Source organism: Coregonus lavaretus (genome assembly GCF_964263955.1).
Source record: "Coregonus lavaretus genome assembly, chromosome: 12".
In the NCBI taxonomy this organism is placed as follows: domain Eukaryota; kingdom Metazoa; phylum Chordata; class Actinopteri; order Salmoniformes; family Salmonidae; genus Coregonus; species Coregonus lavaretus.
In genome coordinates, this window is record NC_139999.1 from 38356646 (window position 1) to 38367704 (window position 11059).

The following is an 11059-nucleotide window of genomic DNA, read 5'->3' on the forward strand; positions in this document are numbered from 1 at the left end:
GTCATCGAAAAATACATACACTAGGGGGTGCACAATCCCATAGCATGACAAGGTCATGAAGTTGTGCAATGTGCAGTTCATTGCTCCGGCTGAGAGTTCTTCCATAAATTACAACACTTTTATAATCCAAATGTAGCTAGAAATGTTATTAATAGATAAAGCTAAACTTTTGAAAATAAAACAAACAGTTTATGTTATTCAGAGGGTTTCTGTTTATTACAAAAATCGTAAAAGTAATAAAATGCAACATTTGTTTTTGTCACCATTAACATGGACTACAAATTATTTTTAAATACAATTTTCGCCAATGCCCCATGGGCTTGTTCAGTTGAGATGGTTTCAAATAGAAATGCAATGTATGGCCTACACAATTCCCTATGCAGTCAGTGTCAGTTCTCTCACAAAAATATTTTCCATTGGGCCTAAAAACCACAACTCTGTTGTCTTCCAGGTCTTCGAAGCACTGGTCACAACCTTACTTCTGTTTGGACTTCACAGCTGTTTTCAGTTTGGTGTAGAGATATCCACAATTCTTAAAAATGAAAGTAGATAAATGAGCACACGGTCAGTGATCCTTGAGCAACAATTTCAGAACATGGCACTATTGCATAATTAATATTGCATAATCTCACAATCAAATAATATGCTTCATATCCCGTTGGGAAAATGCACTCTTTTGGATCCAGTGACAGGGTTTGTTGGCAAATGAGCAGTCTCTATGTATACCAAGGTGAACTGTGAATGTCTACCAACCTCGATGGCATAGTAGACTATCCCCAGGTAAGCAGCTATACAGCCCCCAAGGAAGAGGTCAAAGGCTGCTGGCTTTATCCTGGTGATAAAACATATATGGAACGAAATCCAGTTAACAATTACCAAACATAATCAAAACATGGAAACAAACCTCACAAACCCAGACTATGAAATGCGTTGTTTGTTCAATTTGTATACACTATTCGGTATAATAAAAATATGTATTTGAATCAAGGTTAGTCGTTGGATTTGGAAGTGTGGGTGTTTTGGATACTCAGTTTTCCTCATTGGACTAGCACCTAAAATGTGACTGTTTTGCATTATATAAAAAAATACATTTTGTCCTTATACCTATACATCATCATTGGTTGCTCCATTTGGTCAAAAAAGGTAAGTTCAGGATCCCTGAAAGAGAAACAAAACATTACCAATTCACTCTGTTAACAATCATAATTGCAAGGAATGAAAGGAATGAAAGGAAGGAGGACGTGTTGTTTATGACTGTGTGGGTGCATCTGTCTGTCTTGTACCTCTTGTCTTGGCGGAAGGTGTGTCTGTGGACCTGGTGCAGGTAGTGCCTCAGCTCATGCTCCAGAGTGTTCACCAGTATGGCGTGTTTGGGATCCTTGTCCAGCTGTGTTGCCCGTGGGAGTGACGTCAGGAAGGACATCATGCTAGACATACGACTGTCCTGAAACTCCTATACCAGAGATTGAGACGGACAATTGAGGATGCATACAGTAACTTCACTGTACAAGTTTAGGTTAGAGGTACAGTGCCTTCAGAAAGCATTCATACCCCTTGACTCATTTCACATTTTGTTGTATTACAGCCTGAATTCAAAATGGATTAAATCTACGTTTTTTCTTCACCCATCACCACACAATACCCCATAATGACAAAGGGAAAAAATGTATTGGAAATTAAATAAATACATATTTAATTTACATATCAGTCAAAGGTTTGGACACACCTACTCATTGAAGGGTTTTATTTATTTTTACTATTTTTTACATTGTAGAATAATAGTGAAGATATCAAAACTATGAAATAACACATATGGAATCATGTGGTAACCAAAAAAGTGTTCAACAAATCAAAATAGATTTTATATTTGAGATTCTTCAAATAGCCACCCTTTGCCTTGATGACAGTTTTGCACACTTTTGGCATTCTCTCAACCAGCTTAACCTGGAATGGCTGTCCGACCAAACTGAGCAAGAAGGACCTTGGTAGAAGCATGTAAAAGACTGAGATCATAAGGCAAAATATCCTGTGGTCTGATGAAACAAATGTAACTCTTTGGCCTGAATGCAAAGTGCTATGTCTGGAGAAAACCAGGCACAGCTCATCACCCGTCTAACACCATCCCTACTGTGAAAGATGGTGGTGGCAGGATCATGCTATCAGGATTTTTTTCAGCGGCAGGGACTGGGAGACTGGTAAGGATAGAGAGAACAATGAATGGAGCCAAATACAGGCAAATCCTTGATGAGAACCTGCTTCAGAGTAGGTTCTCATCAAACGACCTTAGACTGGGGCACCCCATCTAACTTAACAGAGCTTGAGAAAATCTGCAAGGAAGAATGGTAGACAAATCCCTAAATACAGATGTATAAAGCTGATACAGACATACCCAAAATGACTCAAAGCTGTAATCGCTGCCAAAGGTGTATTGACTCATGGGTGTGAATTCTTATGTAAAGTAGATATTTCTGTATTTCATTTTCAATAAATTTGCCAAAAATATCAAAAGATACTATGGGGCATTGTGTGTAGATGTGTGAGAGAAAAAAATCGATTTAATCCATTTTGAATTCAGGCTATAACATAACAAAATATGGAATAAGTAAAGGGGTATGAATACTTTATGAAGGCACTCAAAGATGGAATCGTTTGACACAAAAAGTGGCAATCAAGTGTTTCCTTAAGAAGGTTAAATTAACGATTCCCCTTGCATTATGTTTGCACTGATTATGTTCACATTATGTTTTCACTGTGCATAGTAGAGTCAATTTCTGATAACTCTGCTTGGAACTGATGCAACAGTGTGTCCTAAACTGGAGGACAGAATTGTTCCCTTTATGACTATAGTTGCCTTTCCTGATTCTGGTAAAAAATGTTATCTTACCATTTGGCCCTTGAAGACCTGTATGTCTTTTGGGGAACCCTATTGGAAAACAAATCGAGATGAGTTATGCAAGAAAACATACAATCCAAAATGATTCAAATAAAGTATTCTAGTGTGTGTATGTGTGTGTGTGTGTGTGTTTGTACACATGTTTTATACCTTGTCAGAGAGATTATACATAAACCGAGCCAGCGATTCTGCAATAACGAGTGTATTGCGCTTCATCTTCCTCAAGTCCACATGCAACCTGTTGGGAGGATAGCAGCCTCATTATGGACTCATCGAGGACATTTTCCAGACTCTGTAGCCATAGTAATATATATGCATTTAATATACTGTTGTCATGCCACCCTAAAATTAAAACAGAGCAGTGCCACTCACACAGTGTCCAGGATGGAGCCTCTGAGTTCAGCTTTGGGGTCCTCCAGGTGAGACAGCGTGAAGCCTGGTATCCTGCGCATGGCATAGCGCTCGTGCTCCCAGGCCACAGTGGACTCCCCCAGGTTGATCTTCTTGTGGACCATCCCAAGCCTCACCCAAGGGAACCGGGAAGAAACTACCTACGATGGAAGGTGGTGGGATGCATATACGTTTAGTTCATACAAGTGACATTGGGCCTTCAAGCGCCTCCCCACTTCCTACAGTATCTGCTGGTGGGAGGAGTTACCTGCTCCAGCTGTTGAACGAAGGCGTGTTGAGGGGTGCCAGGTTTGGGGGGGCGGGACACATGTAGGAACATGTCGTCCCCATTGGCCAGCGTGTCCAGACACAGGACAAACGCCACATTGTCATGGAGAAGGCTGGTCTCTGGAGGGAGACGGACCACAAGGATAGAATCAACTTGAGGGAGACATAAAGCAAGGCTACAATCAACTGGACTACAGGGCTGTTGTAGCAGTGCCCTCCCATCCATGGTTCACCCACTAAGCAGCTGATGAAAATACAAGTATGTGGTAAAGTAGGTATGACAACACGTTAAGGGGCCTTCCTCCCTACTGTAGAAGCTGGGTGTACAGTCGTGGTCAAAAGTTTTGAGAATGACACAAGTATTGGTCTTCACAAAGTTCGCTGCTTCAGTGTTGAGATATTTTTGTCAGATGTTACTATGGTATACTGAAGTATAATTACAAGCATTCCATAAGTGTCAAAGGCTTTTATTGACAATTACATTACGTTTATGCAAAGAGTCAATATTTGCAGTGTTGACCCTTCTTTTTCAAGACCTCTGCAATCCACCCTGGCATGCTGTCAATTCACTTCTGGGCCACATCCTGACTGATGGCAGCCCATTCTTGCATAATCAATGCTTGGAGTTTGTCAGAATTTGTGGATTTTTGTTTGTCCACCCACCTCTTGAGGATCGACCACAAGTTCTCAATGGGATTAAGGTCTGGGGAGTTTCCTGGCCATGGACCCAACATTTCGATGTTTTGTTCCCCAAGCCACTTAGTTATCACTTTTGCCTTATGGCAAGGTGCTCCATCATGCTGGAAAAGGCATTGGTCGTCACCAAACAGTTATTGGATGGTTGGGAGAAGTTGTTCTCAGAGGATGTGTTGGTACCATTCTTTATTCATGGCTGTGTTCTTAGGCAAAATTGTGAGTGAGCCCACTCCCTTGGCTGAGAAGCACCCCCACACATGAATGGTCTCAGGATGCTTTACTGTTGGCATGACACAGGACTGATGGTAGCGCTCACCTTGTCTTCTCCGGACAAGGTGTTTTCCGGATGCCCCAAACAATCGGAAAGGGGATTCAGAGAAAATGACTTTACCCCAGTCCTCAGCAATCTAATCCCTGTACCTTTTGCAGAATATCAGTCTGTCCCTGATGTTTTTTCTGGAGAGAAGTGGCTTCTTTGCTGCCCTTCTTGACACCAGGCCACCCTCCAAAAGTCTTCGCCTCACTGTGCGTGCAGATGCACTCACACCTGCCTGCTGCCATTCCTGAGCAAGCTCTGCACTGGTGGTGCCCCAATCCCGCAGCTGAATCAACTTTAGGAGACGGTCCTGGCGCTTGCTGGACTTTCTTGTGCGCCCTGACGCCTTCTTCACAACAATTGAACCTCTCTCCTTGAAGTTCTCGATGATCCGATAAATGGTTGATTTAGGTGCAATCTTACTAGCAGCAATATCCTTGCCTGTGAAGCCCTTTTTGTGCAAAGCAATGATGATGGCACGTGTTTCCTTGCAGGTAACCATGGTTAACAGAGGAAGAACAATGATTTCAAGCACCACCCTCCTTTTAAAGCTTCCAGTCTGTTATTCTAACTCAATCAGCATGACAGAGTGATCTCCAGCCTTGTCCTCGTCAACACTCTCACCTGTGTTAACGAGAGAATCACTGACATGATGGCAGCTGGTTCTTTTGTGGCAGGGCTGAAATGCAGTGGAAATGTTTTTTGGGGATTAAGTTCATTTTCATGGCAAAGAGAGACTTTGTAATTAATTGCAATTCATCTGATCACTCTTCATAACATTCTGGAGTATATGCAAATTGCCATCATAAAAACTGAGGCAGCAGACTTTGTGAAAATTAATATTTGTGTCATTCTCAAAACTTTTGACCACGACTGTACATGCAGTGGCTTAAGTTTTTAGGGTGTAGATGCTTTATGTTTCTGACTTGAGATGGTTGGTCTTGGTCTAGATCTCGAAAGTTATGGTCTTGACTCCATATCTGAAAGACGATCAAGTGAAACAGCAACTCACCGGCATGATCCATATTCTCCTCTATAAACCTCTTGGTACCCAGGAAGTTATACTTCCCACCGCCAGTCAGGGAGAAAAGAAGATGGTATCTAGAACACAAAGAACACAAGTGTCATTTCAAAAGCCCAAACATTCCCTGAAAACCTGATTTGCAGTTTTGATTGGATAAGGTCCTAAGGCCTATTACTCAAATTGTATGATATTTGAAATGTAATAGAAATGTAATATATGTGATTAATACTTTTTATATGATCTATGAATAGTGATCATATATAATATAAATAGTAATAATATATGCCATTTAGCAGACACTTTTTCCAAAGCGACTTAAAGTCATGCGTGCATACGTTTGACGTATTCTACCAACTGAGCTACAATAATAACTAATTAATGACCTGTAAATAACTAAAAGATAGTGTGTGTAACTCACGGAGGCTGGCTGTGGGGTTTGCTGTAAAGTTTCTGGAAGAGACGGACCAGCTCAAGCAAGATGGTGACTCCACTACCATTTGAGTCTGCTCCATACGACAGCCACTGTTTTACACACACACATATTCTTGATTGAAACTCAGTATTTGTGAATAAATGTTTATTTCACTAGTGTATACGCAGCGTGCAGTTGACTTACTGGAGTAAGGCCGTAGGAGTCATAGTGGGCCGTGATAACGATAGTGGGCACATCCTCTCCAGCACCAGGAAGTACACCCTGAACGCACAGTGACCAATCACAATCTGTACACAAGTCTGACATGGCTATGTTGGGACCAGTAGGACTAATACAGTATTTCACATCCAATTATCATTTTGAAACCAAATTGCATGGTTCATATGCCATAAGAATTAGCTGATGCCCTTGGTCATAGACAGGGTCGGAGAGACTCACCTCCAGAGTAATGATTGTGTTGTCAGTGATGGGCTTGATGGGGTTGGTGTTGCTCACTAGAATCTGAAATACGGTGGCTGTGACCATACTACGGAACACTGAAAGAGACAGAGAGTAAAAGAGAGAGGGAGAGAGAAGTTCAAGTTGTATTGTATGAAAGATGCTGAACCTATTACATTTATTATTAAAATCTCATTTTAAATTGCGCTGTATCCTCTCCTCCTCTCTTCCCTCACAGTCTACCTCCTTTCCTCATCCCCCTCTCAACCTTCCTACTCTCCAGACCCTCTTCCTCCCATCCCGCCTCCTCCTCTCACCTCGGACCAGTATAGAGGAGGTGCGGGAGGCTGCTGCGTGCTTGACCTCTTCGTACATATAAAGGAGCTGCTCGTCCTCCGGGGTCACGTACACAGGCATGATGGTATCCTTTAGCAGCGCTTCACTCTCACTCACCATGAAGCTCTGTATGGAAGCAAAGGGTTAACATTATATTGGTGTAATGTGCCACACATCCAGAAGAACTTGAAGGTGCCGGGTAGAGAGAACAGGCATTGTCATAAACCTGCAGATTGTCGTATACTCCCAAGTGATTGATATTACAACAGAATGGGCCGCTAACCCTGATTAAAGGTCTAAGATACCTGTATGATTTCCTGGGGGACAGCGGACATGTTTCTGGGGAGCAGGAGGAGTACAGCGGCAGCGCTCTGCCTCAGCGCCTCCAGGTATCGCTCCACGGTGAAGTCCGGCAGCTTCATGATGACACAGCGTCGTGTTAACACTGGTTCGTCTGCTGAGCGGGCCTCCGCCTGCACTATGGCACCGCGACAACCTCCACAGCCCAACACAGAGGTCACAGGTCAAAACACAGTTCCAAACTTTACTTTCCGTCTTTCCTGTCTCAATCACAGAAAAGACAAATACTAAAAGAGGAAAACAGTGCACAAGTATCTTCTTTAGGACTACTGTACAGAGGGTCATGCGTACGGCCCAGTACATCACTGGGGCCAAGCTTCCTGCCATCCAGGACCTCTATACCAGGCGGTGTCAGAGGAAGGCCCCAAAAATTGTCAAAGACTCCAGCCACCCTAGTCATAGACTGTTCTCTCTGCTACCGCACAGCAAGCGGTACCGGAGGGCCAAGTCTAGGTCCAAAAGGCTTCTTAACAGCTTCTACCCTCAAGTCATAAGACTCCTGAACAGCTAATCAAATGGCTACCCGGACTATTTGCATTGTCCCCCCCCCCCCCCCCCCCCCCTCCCCCTTTTTACAGTGCTGCTACTCTGTTTATTATCTATGCATAGTCACTTTAACTATGCCTACATCTACATATTACCTCAATTACCTCGACTAACCGGTGCCCCCGCACATTGACTCTGTATCGGTACCCCATGTACGTAGCCTCACTACTGTTATTTTTAATGTTATTTTACTGCTTTTATTTTTTCTTTATCTATTGTTTACTTAACACTTATTTTTCTTAAAACTGCAGTGTTGGTTAAGGGCTTGTAAGTAAGCATTTCACTGTAAGGTCTACACCTGTTGTATTCGGCGCATGTGACAAATACAATCTGATTTGATTTGTACATCCAAAGAAGGCTGCTCTACAGAGCTGCACTATAATAAAAATGTATTATAAAATAACAGGTGTATACTTTCCTCTGATGCAGATACAGTGCCTTGCAAAAGTATTCATCCCGCTTGGCATTTTTCCTATTTTGTTGCATTACAACCTGTAATTCAAATGGATTTTTATTTGGATTTCATGTAACTGACATACACAAAATAGTCCAAATTGGTGAAGTGAAATGAAAAATATAACTTGTTTCAAAAAATTCGAAAAATAAATAACGGAAAAGTGGTGCGTGCATATGTATTCACCCCCTTTGCGATGAAGCCCCTAAATAAGATCTGGTGCAACCAATTCCCTTCAGAAGTCACATAATTAGTTAAATAAAGTCCACCTGTGTGCAATCTAAGTGTCACATGATCTGTCACATTTACATTTACATTTTAGTCATTTAGCAGACGCTCTTATCCAGAGCGACTTACAGTCACATGATCTCAGTATATATACACACCTGTTCTGAAAGGCCCCAGAGTCTGCAACACCACTAAGCAAGGGGCACCACCAAGCAAGCGACACCATGAAGACCAAGGAGCTCTCCAAACAGGTCAGGGACAAAGTTGTGGAGAAGTACAGATCAGGGTTGGGTTATAGAAAATATCTGAAACTTTGAACATCCCACGAAGCACCTTTAAATCCATTATTAAAAAATGGAAAGAATATAGCACCAAAACAAACCTGGCAAGAGAGGGCCGCCCACCAAAACTCACGGACCAGGCAAGGAGGGCATTAATCAGAGAGGCAACAAAGACACCAAAGATAACCCTGAAGGAGCTGCAAAGCTCCACAGCGGAGATTGGAGTATCTGTCCATAGGACCACTTTAAGCCGTACACTCCACAGAGATGGGCTTTACGGAAGAGTGTCCAGAAAAAAAACATTGCTTAAAGAAAAAAATAAGCAAACACGTTTGGTGTTCGCCAAAAGGCATGTTGAAGACTCCCCAAACATATGGAAGAAGGTACTCTGGTCAGATGAGACTAAAATTGAGCTTTTTGGCCATCAAGGAAAACACTATGTCTGGCGCAAACCCAACACCTCTCATCACCATCCCTACAGTGAAGCATGGTGGTGGCAGCATCATGCTGTGGCAGGGACTGGGAAACTCGTCAGAATTGAAGGAATGATGGATGGAGCTAAATACAGGGAAATTCTTGAGGGAAACCTGTTTCAGTCTTCCAGAGATTTGAGACTGGGACGGGGGTTCACCTTCCAGCAAGACAATGACCCTAAGCATACTGCTAAAGCAACACTTGAGTGGTTTAAGGGGAAACATTTAAATGTCTTGGAATGGCCTAGTCAAAGCCCAGACCGCAATCCAATTGAGAATCTGTGGTATGACTTAAAGATTGCTGTACACCAGCGGAACCCATCCAACTTGAAGGAGCTGGAGCAGTTTTGCCTTGAAGAATGGGCAAAAATCCCAGTGGCTAGATGTGCCAAGCTTATAGAGACATATCCAAAGAGACTTGCAGCTGTAATTGCTGCAAAAGGTGGCTCTACATTTACATTTTAGTCATTTAGCAGACGCTCTTATCCAGAGCGACTTACAGGAGCAATTAGGGTTAAGTGCCTTGCTCAAGGACACCGACAGATTTTTTACCTAGTCGGCTCGGGGATTAGAACCAGCGACCTTGTTATGCATGCTCAAGTTCAGTTTTTTTGTCTTATTTCTTGTTTGTTTCACAGCAAAAAATATTTTGCATCTTCAAAGTGGTAAGCATGTTGTGTAAATCAAATGATACAAACCCCCCAAAAAATCCATTTTAATTACAGGTTGTAAGGCAACAAAATAGGAAAAATGCCAAGGGGGTGAATACTGTCGCAAGCCAGTGTACTTCGTAAGTCTGGCCAAGTGACCCTACCATGTTTTTCCTGCTGTACGGCGTACTGCTGCATCCTATAGGCAGTGAACTCGTAGGAGGATACAGCAAGCAGCGCGGAGGCATGCAGTTGCTGAACACACAGCATGAGTAGTGCTGCCGCTCGGGGCGACATTCTCAGCAGCATGGCTCCACGTCCTGATGAGATCCCCTTACTGTCCTGTCACAGAAATCTGTGGAGGAAGGTTGGCTGTAAAAACAAAGCATGATACATTTTCAGAATGTGCTTATTGAAAACACGATAGCTCATACAGTAAACGCAATATTCCTATTTTTCAGGAGATTCCCCAGATATGCCAATAGAAAACTCCCTTACTCCCTAACAGATAGCGCTATAGCTTTTAGTAAAAGGATTTACGAAGTACCTGAGCAGCTTAGGAGAGACACATTCCAATCTCTCCATGGCGTATGCCCAGAGTTAGGTTAGGGCCCAAACTATCCAGGGAGAGACCCTCAGGGCCTGGATGTCTTACTCACCTGTCTTCTAGGCCTTCTCTCTCTTGGTGGACAGACAGCGTGTTCTCTCCTCACCTCCTCGCAGCGTGGACATAGACTAGCCTCCTAAGGGAGAAGGCTCAAGACGCCTCGTTGGTAAGCCGCTAAACCCCTGTCCACCGTCTGTCCCTGGGGATAAAGTCAGGCTAATCACCCCCTCTCCCCTACCCTCCTGGCCTGGCCCATAGTCACTGTCACACCCCCATTCACCAGTGGAGGTAATAACTGTACAAGCCCTTGGTCTATCGCTTACAATTTGCTCTATTGGAGGTTCTCAAACTTAAAAAAAAAAAAAATACATATATATATATATCTGGGGACATTACTTTAAATATGTTTTTTTTTCTATCCAGAACCTGGATGTGCATATTTTTCCTTTTTCCACAGACATCACATGGAAGTTGCACCACATCTTTTAATTCAGACCTCTGCTATTTATTTGTAGACATGATACAATACACAGAACAATAACATTGTTACATACTGAAACTTTAATTGTTCACATCTTCTTTAAAATCACAACGAGCGTCTGAAAAAAAAAAAAAAAAAAAAATTACAAAAGAACACTACGGCCAA

General features: G+C 42.7%; 1 protein-coding gene across 1 annotated transcript; it reads right to left on the reverse strand.

Moving 5' to 3' along the window:
- Nucleotides 1-475: 475 nt before the first annotated feature.
- Nucleotides 476-10115, reverse strand: LOC311138047 (BOS complex subunit ncln; the record flags this gene model as incomplete). The annotated part of the gene is made up of 15 exons (XM_084172695.1): nt 476-532; nt 754-832; nt 1105-1158; nt 1284-1453; nt 2885-2923; nt 3044-3131; nt 3266-3444; nt 3552-3691; nt 5596-5684; nt 6026-6129; nt 6224-6301; nt 6479-6576; nt 6796-6940; nt 7120-7310; nt 9971-10115. 15 exons carry the CDS (start codon nt 10113-10115, stop codon nt 476-478), a joined length of 1656 nt encoding a protein of 551 aa, XP_084028821.1.
- Nucleotides 10116-11059: the final 944 nt, after the last annotated feature.